Here is an 18,299-nt window from a genome sequence, read left to right as displayed (position 1 = left end):
ACTCGTGTTTTTTTAGAATTTATGTCCTAAGTGTTTCTTTTAACATTCTTTTGTTTTTAAAGGTAAGATTTCAGGAAATTATTAGGACATTACTTACAGTGCATTGTTTGTTTTTACCTTTTGGGCATAACCTCTCGTTTATTTTGAAATGACACTCCTCAAACTTGGCTTTGTCACTTGGGCCAGGGGTTTTTCTCGGCTCCTCTCATCCTTTTAATACCTTTGGCTGCTTGTTGCCCACTTCTCACGTCCGGAATGTGAAGCCAGCAGTCGGCCGACCCTGTCACTAACACCTCAAGAAATGAACTCCATACAGACTTGTAGTCAGAAGACAGCGGGGGCCACAATCCCCCATTAAAAGGAGGTCGGTCAGTGGCACAACCCCTTGGTGCAGTAAAGAGAAAGACGAAACAAGGCCAATGGAGGTGAAGTGCTTACCCCGCCACTGTTCCAGGCCCTCGTCAGCGTCGTCTGGGCTTCCTCCAGGGTGGCATCGGTGAGAATCTTCCCGTTGACGGCCAAAATCTCGTCTCCTTTCACGATTCCTCCTGGAGATCAAAGGCAGGAGAGGCGCGAGGCTTGGTGAGAGTCACATGAGGACCATGACAGCTCTCAGCTGAGCTCCTGTTGACCCCACTGAAGGTTAACTCTAAGTCAGTGGGCTGAGAATTAGGATGAGGATGAGGATGGTGAGGCCCACCCCTTGTCCCCCCTTATCTCTCCTCTGTAGCCCCTGTGTTGACTGATCTGTCTGGGGTCTGTCAGCAAGCAGGATGGCAGGTTGGTCTGGGTGAAGGCACCTGTCCTGGCTGGGATGCCAAGTCTTTAGACTCTCAGCCTGGGTTGAACTATTAAAGGCCAGTAACTCCTCCAGACCAGCAGGAGGCTGCAGGGTCTCAGGTCCCCCAGAGGCTCTTGGGAAGTGTAGTTTCTGCTGAAGTCTCTGATGAGTTTGACTGGTCTGAATGGAATAGCCATTGGAATTACTCGAGGGCCTAGGCACGTAAGGAAAGGCGAGGAGGAGGAGGAGGAAGGCGAAGAAGTGGCCAGCGTATTAATGTCAAAGAGGGCTGTGAGGTGTAATGAGGCTGCTTGTGCCCCCTAAAGTGTGTCGAGGAGGTCTAAAGGGCCCCGTTTGCCCTTCTCTCTACTGTTTGTTTAAACTGCTTCCTAAGCCACCTTGTGTCATTTTGTGTATGGGGAGGGGGGTCTGCTCCAGAGGCCCCCCATCTTGTTGCACTTGCCACTAGTGGTCGTTCTTTAACTGAATCAGGCTTTAATTAATATAGCGACTTTCACTGTTCTGTAATCACCTACAGGGCATTAGGTGGCACATCACCGCAGAGAGGTGTGCCTGAAATCAAGTGGCGCCACCTCCAGGTTTGGATCAGTCTTGTACCCGCTGCTACCTGAATCAGGCTGACCAAGAGAACAGATGGACAAAGGTGAGGTCTGGATGTTGGCACCAAGACCACAAGGAGTAAGTGGCACCCCAGCTGGCGAGGCAAAACTTAAAGGAGCCTGAAGTGACCAGCAGGTTGGCCAAATTAATCTCAATAAAAAAGAACGTGGGCATCTCATCTCATGCTAAAGGTGCTATATAAATAAAATGTATTATTAATTATTATTATTATTATTATTATTATATCCATCTGCTCTCTCATGGTCAAATAGTACAAGCTAGACGCCCAACCTGGAGGTGGCGCCACTTTATTACGGGCTCACCTGCACACAGTGAGCTGCTGCCTTATGGACTGTCGGTGATCACAAGACAGTAAAAGTCATTATATTAAGTCAAGCCAGTTAAAGGACGACCACCAGTGATCAGTGCAACAAGATGGGGGTGCCCTGGGAAGACCCCCCCCCCTCCATACCCAGAATGACACAAGATGGCTTTGTAAGGTGTTTATGTGAACATAAAAAAAGATCAAACTGAGGCCTGGGCTCTTTGCACCTCATAGTTTTCTTTCACTTACTATGCTGGCAGCCTATTCTTCTTCGTCATCCTCTTCCTCACCACGTTAATCCCTTACAGGCCCAGGCCCGCAAGTGATTCCATTGGCATTCCATTTTGACCAGCCGAAATCCTCTGAGACTCCAGCAGAAACTACACTTCCCAAGAGCCTCTAGGGGAGACCTGAGATCCTGCAGTGGAGCACTGCTGCTGCCATCTACTGGTCTGGGGCAGTTACTGCTCTACAGTGAAGTGCTGCCTTATGTGCCAGTAAGGGGGGACTCACATAGTAGCCTTGGCATCAGCAGATGATTGCAAAGCCTTGTGAAAGGGCCAGCTGTGAAAGGCACTATATACAAGGACTGTCTAGACAGTTGTAAAAATAAATAAATGCATTTAAAGAAAGGAAGAAATGTAAGGAATTTCAGTCAGGTTAAAGGTGCCAGTGAGTACCCACCTTCATCAGTCTTCCCTAAGAGGGCCATCAGTCTTCCCTAAGAGGGCCAGGCCTACTTTATCCATCAGTCATTATTTATATAGCGCCTTTCACAGAGTAATTAATTAATTGGAGTCTATGTGTGGGAGGGATCAACAAAACAAGGACTCAAAGAATGAGCTTAACAAGTCAGAGTGCCAGGCATCCTGCCCAGGGTTGGTTCATGCCCTGCACTCAATGCCTGTCAGTGGATTGAGCAGATCAAGAAGGTGGATGGTTGTGTAAATTGGATTAACAACTTTGTCTGCTTCCGTATATCCCTTGTGACTGAGGGCACCCTTATGTCCCTGATGAAAGGCGCTATATCAGATAAAGCATGTCCACTCCTGATACACCAAGTCTGAAGTCTTCTCAGGACCCGTCCCTAGAATGACATTTAACCCCAAATAAGACACAGAAGCCCCCCCCACCCAATTTACTCCCACTTAGACTAAAAGGCAGTGGTGTGCCCATCCCAGCCGCCCACTTGACTCACCATGCTTGTCCGCCGAGCCGTCCTCATAGATGGCCGAGACGACGATTCTTCCAAGAGGGGAGTTGATGCCCCCCTCCACTGCAAGATCCAGTGGGCCCTCCTGGAGAAATGGAAGCAGCGGCAGCACATGTCATACAGGGCAGTGTGTCCCCCTAGTGGGTAAGTAGTTGTACTGTAAATCATAAACTCAATCTGCCCATTGACTCCATTAACAAAACTGAGGGCTCAACTGGCACCCGTGTCTGCCACATCCACACTGGCAAGACCACCCAAGTCAGCACTTCTGGTGAGAGAGAAGATCCACTGACTTGGGCCAAGTAGAACAAATATGGAGGACAGATGTAAAGCCACATGCCACCAGAGGGGACGCCCTTACATTTAATCAAAGCACCCTTTAGGGTGTCACCCAAATTAATTGGGACTTAAAGGGACGGGTCACCCCCCAAGCACCGAGGCCTCATCCAGCACTATGCTGTTCTGTACAATGTAGCACCCTCTGCTGGACAGGCACTTCTTCTTCCAAAGGGAAGCCTGGAGTCACCCAGCACAGCGCCCCCTATGGTTGTTTTCCCAACTTCTGGTTCGTTTCAAACACCATGCTATTTTGATTGGCACCCTTTAATGCCAGAGATGAGGTTCACAGACTCCTTTGGGTTGTCAGGCCTTCCTGATTTCTGATCGTTGATATCAGTCAACTTTCAGCCACCAGATGGTCTCATGCATCCCAAGAGGAGCTGTCATCAGGCCAGAGATGATGAAGAGTGGCACAGTTGGCCTCACTGGCACTGCCAGCACCCATCACACAAGTGGAAACAAAAGGGTTAATGACAATATGAGAGCCCAATGCCCACATGGTGGCACTCTGCCATGTCAATATGGTTGCAGACATCGGTAATTACCCTCTTGATCCTCAGCAGACGCACGTCTTTGCCAGCAATCTGATCGGGTACAAACTGCAAATTAAAAAACAAAAATAAATAAAAAAGAGAAATTATTTTAAATACAAACACCATAAGGAAGCAAATTGAGTTCTTCCTTAATATAGCGCCTTTCACAGCTTTAAATTCTTTCAGAAGGGATGTTGGATCAGAGCTCAACCTTACAAGTTCATTGGGCAGCGTTCAGCAGCGCCTGGTTGACTGCAGCCATTGAGACCGTGCCAGGCGTCGCCATGAGGTGGCACTGTAAACCGAGTTCTTTGCTACTTTGGGAATAGCAAACAGATGGCACCGTCGGGTATGACTTGGCTCACAATTCCCTTGTGTCTGCCACAGAGTCCAGTGCCAAGGCCTGCCAAGTGGCATGTGGAGCGAAATGAAGGTACGCAACGTTTGTGACGTGGCAGTGACTGCCAACTATTTGCTCTTCATTGTCTTCATAATTAGACAGGGGCTTCCATTATGAGACAGCTGGCAGAGGGCATCCTATGAAAAATATCAAACGAAACCTAACTGTGGTGAACAGCACCCACAGCAACCCACCAAATACAGAGAGGCCGCTACTGGAGACAGCAGTGTGCCAGTAGTGTGGGGGGCTGAAAGCCGAGTTTGCCAGCAGTGCCAGTCTTTCAACTTGTGTTATGCCAAGTAGACCACCTCTGGTGTCTCTCATCTGTTGGGCTATCTAGCTATGGCTGGCATACTTGCACATAACTTGCAGCTCCATAGTCCCTGGCTGTGATCCCACCCTGCTTGGCAGGTTCTTGCTATGCCCGTGTAATTGGTCCTCCCACTTCCCAAAGTCTGGCCTGTTCAGTACTGACAATCAATTGACCCCTTGTTGGTGAGAGCAGCCTGCAGTGGACAGCCCCCCATATTCTGCCAGCACAGGGATGGCACTTAGTTAAGAAGGTCATATGCGCAGGAAAGAGGCGTGGCCAAAGGCAGGCAGAGGTGTGGCCACCAGTGGGATGGCCACGCGTATGTGTGGAAAAGGGGGTGGCTATGTGTGGAAAGAGCATGGCCATGGGTGGGCAGTGATATGGATGGTTAGAGGTTTGGCTAACATTTGATGGGGCGTGGCTAAGGGTGGGAAGGGGAGTGGCCATGGTGTGAGGGGTGGACAGAGCTGCAGACAGATAGAGGTTGGGTCATGATTGGAGAAGGCATGCCTGAGGGTTGATGGGGCGTGGTTACGGGTGGAAAGGGGGCGTGGTCAATTGTATACAGTGCTGTGGATGGATGAATGTGGCGTGGTCAGGGTGGGCAAAGCATGGCTATGGCTACATGTGGATGGGGGACTCAAAAGGTACATCTTCTCACCCAATGAAAATGTGGATAGAAATAAATAATTTAATCTTTCATTTACTTGCCCTCCCAAATGACATCCTAGTCATTGCACTGATGCCACAGATGGTTGCAAAGAGCAGAGATGTGCCACCTAGGAGGGAGGACAGAATGGTCATGAGCCTGGGTGGCCTCCCTGGTGATGGGAGGCCAGATGAGTTAAAGCGTTAGGTTTGTGGGCACCACCTGCGTGTTGGCTTTGGGACTAGAGAGTGGCACAGATCCTGACAACCTTTTCAATTCCAGGCCTGCTCTGCCAAGGGTGCAGGGTAGCCTGTTAAGGGCTGTGGCCCAAAGCAGGTGACCCTGATGTTTCCATTTATGCCTGGAGTATTGACCTTTATATATATAACACTGCTGAGCATTAAAGGCGCTATAAAAATATTGTCTACTTAGCACAAACGTGTCTGTTTTTTCCAGTGAGCCCTCGGTGGTCTGTCAAGGCCTGGCATTTTGTCCAATGACCACTCATCTCATTGACATTGCCACTCACCTCGGCCTCGGGATCGAGACTAACTCTACAGGACAAGAATCAGCTGGGCAGCTGAAGGGACATCCAAAGAGAATCAGAAGAGCAGAGGGTAACGAGAGGGCTTAAAGGAAGCCCCCCGATTGGCCACCAGACCAAAAGGACTTCTCGTTTAGCTGCCAATGCCCTCAATTTAAGACCACCCTGATTGAACACCTCAGCGGGGACACTGGGACATGTCGTGTAGCAAAGAGACTGACCTGGTGGTCTTAAATGAAGAAATTCCCACCCGTGAGGCTCCAAGGCTGACTCTGAAGTCACTGCCATGCTGGGCGAGCCAGCTGGACATCGGAGGAGTTCATCTCAACGCCCAGGAAGGTACAGTAGGACATTAAACTATGGCACACTGGGCACATATAGTGCCCTGCTGGGACAGCCACAGAGCTGTGTGAATGTTAGCTGGACCTACCATAGAGTAGGGGTCAAAATCCTCAACGTATTTCTTGAACCCCTGCAAAAAAAATAAGAAAGAGGAGAGGACAGGAGTGAGTGACTGAAGACCACCAGACACACACACACACACACACACACACACACACACGAGAGACACTCCAAAACATGCCAACTGGAGAAACGTTTAATTTGACAACCAAAACCAGTGCAGGGTCCGCATGTGTCCCCTGTGTCACAAGGTTGCCATCAGGATGGCATTGGTGCTGATCTGCTGGGTCCTGGCACTGCTCACTTAAGGTCTTGGACCTCTGCTACTGGTGTGGCACGACTGTTAAGGCGGTGGACCCCACACCACAAGGATGACCCTGAGCCGGACACTTAGCCTGCCACACATAAATATCTGGAATGTGGATTTATTTGTGTGTATGGTGTTCACTTAAGAAAGGCGCTATATAAAATAAAAGGGGTTTGTTTTTTTAAAGGATACAAGGCCACACCTGCCTGTCATTCCACTAGTGTCCAGAAGAGGGCTGCCTTTACTGATCAGGATAAAGAGTGTCACTGTAAAAGGCGCTATATGGAGTCTGGAAACAAGTGAAGCAAAAAGAAAAGTCACAAGCAATGGGCAGACCTTCACCAGTGCGTTACCTCCCTGCCAGACCCTCCAGACAGGCAGGCCTAGTGGCCGAGACCCTGGACCCTCAAGTGTGAAGCTGATTAACTTGTGAGTGGCAAACCCTGCCTGGGAAGAAAGTCGCTATATAAAGGTATATAAAATAAAGGTTGCATACTTGCACAGTAATAAGACACACCCCTGATGGTGGCCTCTGCCACCTTGTGGTCACCGTCCAGTGGAGCTGTGAGTGGCTCAACTGCTAAACCAAGGAAGACAATGACATTCAGGTGCCAGTCCCAGTGTGCCAGGCTCCATTCCAGTAAATCGGATGGTTGGCCTAATGACTCTGCCATGGCAGTTTGTGTCAGACCGGGTCATCACTGAAGGCTGCCATGATCAAACCAGGCTGGAGGTGTTTGGTGCTACAGTTACCACAATGATGGGCAAGGATGGCAAACAGAAATGAGAAATCTGCAAGATGGACTACAGGGATGACAAAGTCCTACTGGGCATCTGACCTCTGCCTCCATGGCCCAGAAAGGCCTGCCTGTCACTCTTAAAGGGCATCAGAAGTAGAGGAGAGAACTCAGCTGAGCACCATGCCACTTGCAGGTGTCTCTGCCTTGGCCATCTGTCCCACTCCAAAAAGGTGACAGGATGGAAGGACCACCTTCAGTCCCTACAAGTGTGGGTGGCTCAGCCTGTAACGCTGCCCCCTGGTGTCCACACTTGTAAAACTTCAGTGAAGAACACCTGCCTTTCCTTTGTGTGATGTCCACCACGGCCAGCAGTTGAGGGTTTGCTTCTGGGCTTGGGCTTCATGTGCCCACCAGAGTGAACGTGACAACCCTGGAGCTTCATAAGTGATTGGCACGGGCATCTGTCAAGTTGAAGGTCCTCTTGCCTTAGTGACCACCCAATCTTGAGGTCAGACGAGTGTCCCCCCCCCCACCAGATGTCCAACTTGAAACGCGTCTCCAGGTGGCCCTCAAAGGTCAAAGGTGAGGCAGAGAGGAAGCCCGAGAGGAGCGATGGCATCAGACAGAGGAGGAGGGAAAGAAAAGATGGCACACTGCTGGGCGAGTCGGCGGGCACAAGTTACGTGTTTGCTGCTGGACCGAAACGAAGAATTGTACACCACCATTCTCTTGAGCATCTCCGGGGGCTGCAAAGACAAGACGGGCAGACGTTAATAAAGGGTCACTTGTGAAGGACCCGGCACTTGACGCGAGTGTCACTGTGGGAAGTGAGAAGTCGATGACAATGACGCCGACTCTAAAGGCTCTCGGACGGGCAGACATAACTTGTGGGGCTGCACATCGAGGGTCTGTGTGCCCCCAAACGGACCCCCAGTCAAATGCGGCTGGTTGAGAAAACAAATAACAGCAAACACAAGGACAGCAGCCCCCTGCAGCAGTGTCACCTCAAACAGCCAGGGGGGTCGTACCTGTGACTTTTACCTGTTTATTAGACAAGTCACCCCAATGGCAGGTGGGGTCAGCTGGCCCTCCCTCATCCCCTTCTGCCATTTACAGAGTTGCTTTGCAGTGTCTGTCGTTTTTTCCTGCCTTTTTTTTGTCACCTGAAGTGACACCTGGCTGATCCTGTTTTAGAAAAAAGGACTTAAAAAAAAAATCAAAAATCAAATGGAAGGATAAAAATGTATACAAAAATTAGAAACAAACAAGAAGACACTGTGCTGGTCCGGTGAAATTCTTACAACATGTGACAAGTCGCCATTCTCTGGTGCCAGCGTTAGTGACAGACAGACAGAAAAGCAGACATTTTAAAGGCGCTATATAATAGATAGGAGGTTCACAGGACCCTTACTGCCTGACACATGCTGGTCAACTGCTTTAGAGACCACAAACAGAGCCACCAGGGGGCAGACGGCTGTCAAGGTGCAGGCTTGTGCTGTAACCTCAGTGGCCACTAGGGGGCACACTGCTATTAAGGGGCAGCTAGGGTGCTTTTTAGATTTGTAGGGACAGCGCAGTTACATGGAGAGAGTGCAGTGAAATTCTTACGTGCTAATCAACACCCAACAAGTCACCACTCTGTAGTGCCAGGGTTAGTGACACACAGAAAGACAGACAGATGTTAAAGGCGCTATATAATAGACGTACAGGACCCTTATCATTTTACCTGTGCTAGTCAACTGCTTTAGAGAGCCACCAGGGGGCAGACTGCCATCAAGGTTCAGTCATGTGCTGTAACTACAGCTGATAACCTTGGCCTGTAGGGGGCGCACTGCTATTAAGGGGCAGTCATTGTGCTTTATAGATATACGGGGTCATTAGAGTTCTGTGTAGGGTGGCCTTTGAAATTCTTACTTGAATGTGCTTCAGAGACCCTAAACGTAGCCACCGGGGGGCACACTGCTGTCATGTTGCAGTCAAGTGCTTTAACTACAGCAGATACCCTTGCCCATTAGAGGGCACACTGCCATTGAGGGGCAGTCTTTTACTTTATAAAGTCATGACATCTCTGGTGCCAGGATTAGTGATGGACAAATGTTAAAGGCACTATATAACAGACAGAAGTTTTACATTGTCTGATGTGTGCAAATCAACTGCTTTAGAGACTAGAATCGTAGCCACTAGGGGGCACCTTGCCAGCGAGGTCCCATCTTGGGCTCTAATTCACAGTCGGGGTTAACATGGAGCATTAAAAAAAAAATAAATAAAATAAACAGACACACTGGTACAAATTCACACAATTAGCAGCCAATCAGATACATGCCCAGCTCCTGATCAGGTGCCCGACGCACAACCCTTACATATGCGCACGTCCGCGCTATCAGACCAGCAACTGACCAAATTCACATACACAGGGGTCCTGTGAGGCCAATGATTAAAGCCCCTTAATCTTAACACGCTTGGCAGTGCAGGCTTTTCAAGACGCCTTCCAGGGGTTCAATAAACTGGCATTTTGCCCTCAGAGCCGAGTTTGGTAAATAAACCAATGGTTTACGAGAGAGGAACCCGGCTGTTTGTGGCACTTCATGATATTATTTCCCAGGGGAAAAAAAATGTTTCTGCCTAACTAAAGAAGACCACGAGATCCCCGTAGGGGCATTTACTGCTCTGTTTAGTACCCGTAAAGGTGTGCAGTGTGAAGCGCAAATCGGCTGAATGGAAATTGAAACAAAGTAACGGATCAGACTCTCATTGAGAAACAAAGCAAATGGACTGTGTGTGTGTGAAATTTACTTCAAATCTTCTTCAGCTTTCCTCCTCAGTTGCTCTCCTCTGGACTTTCTCGAGTGCTGTTGTGTCTTTTTGTGCTATGGAGACCAAAACTGAACTCAGGTGAGGCCTCACTAGTTGTGCATAATGTAGATTAAAGACAATCTCCTTTGACTGGTACTGCACACATAGGGGGCGCTACATCACCTAACATCCTATTAAGCCTTCTTCACCACATGCTAGGGGCGCTATATAACATCCTATTAGCCTTCTTAGTCGCTTCTGTCCTGCAGTCTGCCTGGTTGTTCTCCTCTTGGACTTTCTCTAGTCTTTTTTTAGAATATGGAGACCAAAACTGGACATAGCACTCCATGTGAAGCCTCATCAGAATGTCACATGGAGTAGAACTGAACACATAGGGGGCGTTACAACACCTAGCATGCTATTAAGCCTTCTTCACCACTTTTGTCCACTTCAGTCCTGTCTCCTCCCAAACTTCATTCAGTTTACCTTCTACAGTCTTTCCTCCTCAGTTGTTCTCTATGGTCCTGAAGTCTGCCTTGCTTCTCTCCTCCGGACTTTCTCGAGTGCTGTTGTGTCTTTTTTATAATATGGAGACCTAACCTGCACACAGAGCTCCAGGTGAGACCTCACTAGTAGCGTGTTTTAGATCTTTAAGATAACCTCCACTAACTTGTATTGCCCATGGCAAAGGGGCTATATAACTTAATATCCTATTAGCCTTCTCATTTTCTTCTCTCCACTTCAGTCAGGTCTCCTCTCAGTTGCTCTCCATGGTTCTGAAGTCAGCCTGGTTGGGGTTTCTCAAGTGCTACTCTGTCTTTTTTTAAAATATGGAGACCAAAACTGAACACAGCACTCCATGTGAGGCCTCATCAGAATGTCATATGAATTAAAGATAAACCCACCTTGAGTAGTACTGCACACACAGGTGGCGCTACATCACATAACATCCCATTAAGCCTTCTTAACCACTTTTGTTTACTTCAGTCCCATCTCCTCTTGAACTCCACTTGGTTCCCCCTCTTCAGTCTTTCCTCCGCAGTTTTTCTCCCTGGTCCTCCATCCACTTAGCTGTTCTTCACTGGACTTTGTCGAATGCTGGTTTGTCTTTTTTGTACTATGGAGACCAAAACTGCACACGATAGTCCTGGTGAAGGCTCACTGTTGAGTTGTATATTAAAGAATAACCTCCATCGACTTGTATTGCCCATGGCGAAGGCGCTATATAACTTAATATCCTATTAGCCTTCTCATTTTCTTCTCTCCACTTCAGTCATGTCACCTCTCAGTTGCTCTCCATGGTTCTGAACCAGCCTGGTTGTGCCCCTCTGGACTTTCTCCAGTTAAGCCTAGTTGTTTTTGTAATATGGAGACCAAAACTTCACCCAGCACTCCAGGTGACACCTGACTAGTGTGTCATAAAGTTTGAGGATAACCTCCATTGACTTGCATTGCACACCTAGGGGGCGCTATATAACTTAGCATACCCTATTAGCCTTATTCATTGTTTCTGTCTCCTTGGTTCACCTCCTCTATTCTTTCCTTCTCAGTTGCTCTCCATGGTCCTGAATCAGGCTACTTGTTCTCCTCTGGACTTTCTCAAGTGCTGCTGTGTCTTTTTTGTAACATGGAGACCACAGCTGAACAGAGAGTGCCACGTGACACCTCACTCGAGTGTTAAACAGCTGAAGTGTGACCTCCGTGATGGCGCTATATAATTTAACATGTTATTGGCCTGCCTAATGGCTTGTGTCTGCTGCATTACATGTACACACTGACCAGTCCACTATGACTCCCAGGCCCTTTTAAGTTTCAAACTACCAATTTGTATTTGATGCCCAAGATGGTTGTGAAAAATTTGTGGAATTGTTTCAGAAAGTGCAGCCCTCAAAAAGGCTGTAAATAAAATAAGGGTTGATTAATCAGAATCTCAGAAAAGGAAAAATGACTCGGGCGTGTGGCACTCTGTGCTTGTTCAGGCTGAGGAAGGCACCGAGTCGCCTGGCCTCCTTATGAAATCCCAGAGCCTCGCATTACGGCACTCGTCCATCTTCTAAGCTGGCCACAAATTTGATTCAAGTGGAGCAAACCTGATTAAGTAAATGGACGAGATGAGACAGTGATGATGATGAAGAGAAGCACCGAAGACTTGATCTGATTAGGCTGAGAAAACTGCAGCTGACAAGTGACCACAGGGGGGCAGCGATTTCCCATAAGGCCGGGACCACAAATGACAATCCAAACATGGAGGGAGGACAACCAAACCAACGGCCCACCTCACAGGTGGCCATGTGTGCCTCACCAGGAGCGGGGTCTTTATGGACAGCACAAGCCCCCTCTGCACACTGGCTGTCAATGGTCAGAGTTCAGAAGTGCTGCGGCTGATGGCGGTGCTTTGAAAGCCCATTGAGGAGGCTTTCTCTTCAGAAAGGCGCTATATAAAATGATGAGTTGGCACTTTGGATGTCTACTGCCGACAGCTTGAGTCACTTCGGCTTCCAATTTGAAAAAATAGAAAGAACAATGGAGCACCGAGGAGTCTGTGACTGTGTGGTGCTTGGGGTGGTCCTTGGCCTTTTTTGTCAGAGTTGGGGGCTTCTCTTTTGGCTGAGCGCCTAACATGAGCATTTACTCTTCAGAATAGGATTTACTGAATGCAAGGCAAGCATTTCTCCAGTATGCTGTCCTCACCACCACGCTGTTGTTTCCAATTGTAATATATGGACCTTGGCCCACTGGGGCGCCTGGAGAAGGGAAGGACCGGAAGAGGGGCAATATCTTCCCTGGGATGCAAGAGGGCAGCACCCTTGCATAGCATCAGGGCTGGGAAGCTCAAACCTGTGGGGGTCCGTGGCCACCACCAGAGGGCACCTGGACAGCTCTGGAGCCTTGGCATACAGTACTTCTGCCACACTTGGAAGTGCTGCTGGATGTTAATTAGGAAGCACCAGGAGCACTTCCGGGTGCAGTATAATGCAGGCCGCCTCACTCCACTCGGGGAGCCGGAGTCGGGTGGCAGTGGACAGAACATGCGAGAGACGAGTGGAGGCGGCAGAAGAAAAGGAAAAGGAAAGGACTGTAAGCTGAGTCTATGGTGGAGGTTCGGGCACTGTGTGTGTGGCATGAAAGAAAATAAATAGCATGTGTTTGGACATTTGGCTGTCTCAGTGTCTGTCTGTCTGTCTGTCTGTCTGTCTCTGTCCAAGCATCTTTCACACAGAGTACTGTTACTGTCTTATTCTTATTTCTCTGTTATATCATCTTTTCCTTTTTATCATAATATGATCTCCTCATTATCTCATTAGTCTTTTCCCCATTAGTGTGGCATCACTTCTTCTTTATAATATTTCTTCATTGTCATAATCGTTCTTATTAGAATATCATCATTTCGTTATTATCCTTTCCTCATTACCACATTGTTTCTTGTTCTTCCTCCTCATCATCTTACTTATTATAATATTATCATTTATTCAAAATATTATTTTTATTACTATACAGTATTATTTCCCATTATATTATTTTCTTTAACAACATAATTTCCTTATTATAATATTGCTGCCTCATTACTTTATTTACTTATCATAATATAGTTTCCTCATTATCACATTATTTACTTATTAACATATTGTCATTTTCATATTATCACTTCTCATATTTTTCTTTTCTCACTGTAATGTCATTTCCTCATCCTCAAATTATTGCTTCCTCATTATAATATTTCCTCATTATTATCTTGTTATAATGTGATTTCCTCATTATCATATTACATTTTTCCTCATTTTCTTACTATAATATTTCCACTTTATCATGTGTTTTTCATACTGATATTATAACTTTGTCATTATCTGGTTACTCTTTCACCGTTACGTTGTCTTTCTATATTACCAAATTAGCAACTTTTTAATTCATTATCATATTTTTTGCTCATTCTAATATTTTCACTTACATGCTTTTCATTTTCACGTTTGCCTTTTCTTACAATTTTCTCATTTCTGATGTCTTATGATTTCTTTGTCACATTATCCTTTCTCATTATCATATTATTTGCTCATTATCATATTAAACTTTGCTCATTAGCATGATGCAGTTTCTTATTATAATATTTCTGCACTGTCCTGATATTGATGTATTATATGTTATATTGTATGTTTTTCTTATGATCTTATTTTTATTCTCTGTTTCAATGTCCATTACCTCATTATCATATTTTACTTATCCTCTTCTCCTCTCCTCATTATCATAATTTCCTCTCCTCATTATCATATTATTGTCTCATTATCATATTTTCTTCTTATTATTATCATAATATTGACTTGATACATGTTCCTCTCCTCATTATCATATTATTTGCTCATTATCATATTAAACTTTGCTCATTAGCATGTTGCAGTTTCTTATTATAATATTTCTGCACTGTCCTGATATTGATGTATTATATGTTATATTGTATGTTTTTCTTATGATCTTATTTTTATTCTCTGTTTCAGTGTCCATTACCTCATTATCATAATATTTTACTTATCCTCTTCTCCTCTCCTCATTATCATATTTTCCTCTCCTCATTATCATACGACTCATTATCATAATGTTCTCTCCTCATTATCATATTTTCCCCGCCTCATTATCATATTATTGACTTATTATATGTTCCTCTCCTCATTATCATATCGGTCTAATGCTCCTCCCCTAATGGTCACTGCTCCTCGTCACACATTGATGTCCCCAAGTCACATTGAGAGGTGTCCTTGGCCCAGCCACGCCATGCTGGCAGATTCACCCGTGAGTTCAATGTTGTGCCCTGACTCGTCATCAGCCTGACCACGTGAGCTCAGTCAATGGATGCCAGTAGTGCCACTGCAGCTTCACACAAAGAAATGAAGGGACTTAAATGTCTCAGTTGGCGTTAGGTGCCTTCAGTTATAAGGCAGTCCAATCTGGCATTTTGTTGTGGCTCTGGGCACATTAGAGTGGGCACCATCTTGGGTGGCTCACCTGTCTGTGTTGGCGGCTCTGGAGTTTTGTGCCACGGTGTCGGTCGCCAGCCATGTGGCCAGACATCACTGCAGTTTGTCTCCTCACTTGATTTAAAATGGTGGCAGGTGGTGTGATTTTACACTGGCACTTGATAAATTCTGAGAATGTCTGGCACACGAGGGGCTAACAGTCCAAGTTAATTGAGGGACCTTTTTCTTGTTTTTTTTTTTGACATTATGGGCATCAACACTTGTCTTTGGTTGGCATCATATGACACCCAGGCCCTTACCGTTCACTTTCTACATCGTCTTGATCACCATTTTGTTTTGCGTTTGTCATAACAATGGCGCCACACCCTTGTCATCGAGCCAGTGTGCCACTTATGAGTTGTAACTTGCAGATCTTTGACCCAAATGCCGTAATGCACCAAATATGGAGTCTGACCAAAGCCAATACGACAGTCAGACAGGGGGTGGCACCTTTAGGGTGCACAAGGGCAACCCTTCTGATCTGAGGACTGGAGGACCACCTCCCAGCTGGGACCTCATGGCCACCAATGAAACTGAAGCAGCATTGAGGACATCTAGTGGACAGTTGGGGAAGTGCCTTCAGATCAAGAGCTCAGCGTCATACAGGGGGGTCTTTACGTTCACTTATTTGGCTGACGCCTTCATCCAAGGTGATTTACGACATTTATGATACCACTGGTGACATTTCTTTTTTGTATTTTCCAGTTGGTGCCCAGGCAGGTCAAGTGACTTGCTCAGGGTCACACCGTGGTGTCAGTAGTGGGATTTGAACCCACAACCTCAAGGTTTGAAGTCCAAAGCCTTCACCGCTGCACCACACTACCCTAAACTGAAAGAAATGCAGGGGGTCCACCCGTCTGAGAGGCGATTGTGTTTTAGCCATCTTAAGTAGGAAGGAAACGTCAAGACCACCACAACCACTTCAAAGCAATCAACTCGGGATGAAAAGCAGCAGCCACAGAGGTCACCACGAGCAGCAAAGTTCAAAGACAAAGTTATGGCACAGCACGGCACACAGGGCACTCACACCCGGGTCTTACCAGGGCCTCCGCCTTTATGGTCGGCCTGTGGGTGGCATGAGACGGAGGCAGCATGATGGGCTTGGACACGATGGGCACAACAGGGCGCCGCTGGCTCGGAGGACTGGGAGCGAGTTGCTGAGAAGGGAATAGAAAGAAGACATGATGAGCATGGCGCCAGGATCAGCATGGCAGAAGGGGCCGCTGTAGTCAGTTCAGTGGATGCCCTGCTCACATGACAGATGGCATGACAATCGTCACCCTCTCTCAGAGAGAGGGGGCACCAGACACAATGCACTACCTGTGACAGACAGCAGTACGGCACTGAGGTCATGGGCCTCACTACTATGGCTACACTATGCCAAGGGAAGATTAAGGTAAAGCTGTTTGGTAACATGCCTGGCACCTCCCTCTTAATAATGTCAGCTGTAGAGGGCAATGTGCTGGTGGGTCAAACCTCAGAGCTGGCATACTGGGGGACTTAGAGGGCAGTGGGAAGGCACTATCTAGTGAGGACCGACTGATGATGGCTGCCAGGTCACATTCTGGGCATTGAGGGACTCTAAAAGGAATGAGACTTGGCATCGATGTGCTCACTGGGACCTCCTTTGACGTTCACGTGCAGGGCGCTATAAGCAGCACAGCACTCTCCTTTTTTTAAACTTAATTTGAGGCTCTATTCATGTTGTGCCAACTGCTCCCTGAACCCTGGGTGGAACCCCCAAACTGGTGCTCCACTTGCCCTTTCAGTCAGGGTGTGTGTGTGTGTGTGTGGAGGGGTCTTTCTGTCCCCTCCCCACCCATGCTTGAGTGGTCCACAGGGTGCCGTGGGTCTTAGTTTACTGCATGTGGGAACCCAAATGCCATACATAAGGCCTGGTCAGAATCCACGTTTCACAGATGGGTTACCACCCTGACGGTTCGGACCACTCAATTTATTTTGTCTTTTTGTGTTCTTTAGACTCATATACCCTGTGGTGGGTTGGCGCCCTGCCCAGGGTTTGTTTCTTGCCTTGCGCCCTGTGTTGGCTGGGATTGGCTCCAGCAGACCCCCATGACCATGTAGTTAGGATATAGCGGGTCGGATAATGGATGGATGGATGGATGGATAGACTCATATAAGGTGGGCACAGGTCTGCCATGGCAGAATAAACACAAAACGTAAACCTGAATGGCATCAGGTCACTGGAACAGATGCCCCTTCTCTCTTGCTCCGAGTGCCACCAGTTGTGCCCAGTCACTGTGACAGTAAGGGAGGATGGCCCACCTACCAGAGGGTTGCTGGTGGTTGAGATTTTGCTGGCGTGTGACGTGTTCCTCCTCACCTGCAGCACACAGAAAGCAAATTCAATGGCAGTTAGGAAAGGGGCACCCAGAAAGGCTGGCAAAGGGGGGGGGCAAGCAAGACACAGCATAACGAAGAGCCCCCGGTCACCACACGAGGGTTCAATGAGAGCTCCACCTCGACCTCTGCTTTCTTTTGTCAAGTTGGTGTTGCTTTTTTGTTTATTGTTTTTCGGTGTTAATTCTGGTTGTTTGCCTTTTTCACATTATGTTTCATTTTTATTTAAATTATGAGATTATTGTAATTTATGTTAATTCTGTTTGTGGTCTTCCTCGCTCTTTGTATGTTGTGATTGGTTGAGTGAGACCCCCCCCATCAATCTGCAGCTCTGGCCGACTTTGGTCTGCTTGAAGAGCAGAGGGGTCTCAGTGCTGTGCTGAGCCCACCATTCCTGGGGTTCCCTTTAAGGACTCCGAGTGTTAAATGATCTTAAAGTGCCGATTTATTTTGCGATTTCCTTGGTGTCTTTGATAATGTAAACGTTTTTGGTAAGTTCTTTGTTTTGTTTCTCAATCATTTTCTCATTTCTTTCAGATCTTTTAATGCTGTCGTATTATTTGTCATTTCTTCTCTCTTTTGTATGTAGAGCCTGAGGGGGCGGGGCCTCCTTAAACGGCCTGCGTTTCCCCTTCAGGCCTCAGCTGCTTGTGTTCCTCGGTTCCCCGTTTTTCTTTCAATTTTTTCCTTTACTGATATTTTAAAATATTATTTGCCCTGCTTTTTATATGTTGGGCCCAATTTAATGCCCTGAGCAGAGCAGCGAGTCCTCAGTGCCACGCCACGTTGTGCCATTAACTGCTGCTCATCTTGTTCGGCCCGCCGTCCTTCAGTTCCTTTCCAGGACTGTAAGCGTTACGGTTTGGTTGAGCATCCTAAGTGCCATTTCTTTCTTTAATCCTAATTTATTAATTTCGCTGTTTGTTTCGGATTAACTTTGGTATATTTGTTCAAATAAAGGATTTCATTCATTTC

At 47.1% G+C, this 18,299-nt stretch overlaps 1 protein-coding gene across 1 annotated transcript in view; it reads right to left on the bottom strand.

The window, feature by feature from the left end:
• Positions 1-18,299, bottom strand: part of ush1c (Usher syndrome 1C) — a 132,041-nt gene that overhangs the window by 5,370 nt on the left and 108,372 nt on the right. Inside the window, exons 19-26 of the mRNA XM_039740557.1 lie at positions 17,254-17,532; positions 16,004-16,120; positions 7,867-7,913; positions 7,502-7,505; positions 6,149-6,190; positions 3,825-3,878; positions 2,926-3,025; positions 439-548 (exon numbers count right to left, since the gene is read on the bottom strand). Of these exons, the coding sequence (XP_039596491.1) occupies positions 439-548; positions 2,926-3,025; positions 3,825-3,878; positions 6,149-6,190; positions 7,502-7,505; positions 7,867-7,913; positions 16,004-16,120; positions 17,254-17,532 (753 nt within the window). The remainder of the gene's footprint in view (positions 1-438; positions 549-2,925; positions 3,026-3,824; positions 3,879-6,148; positions 6,191-7,501; positions 7,506-7,866; positions 7,914-16,003; positions 16,121-17,253; positions 17,533-18,299) is intronic.

The sequence above is a fragment of the Polypterus senegalus genome, chromosome 1 (genome assembly GCF_016835505.1).
Source record: "Polypterus senegalus isolate Bchr_013 chromosome 1, ASM1683550v1, whole genome shotgun sequence".
Taxonomy (NCBI): domain Eukaryota; kingdom Metazoa; phylum Chordata; class Cladistia; order Polypteriformes; family Polypteridae; genus Polypterus; species Polypterus senegalus.
Note: the sequence above shows the minus strand (reverse complement) of the source record. Positions and strands in the feature narration are given on the sequence as shown.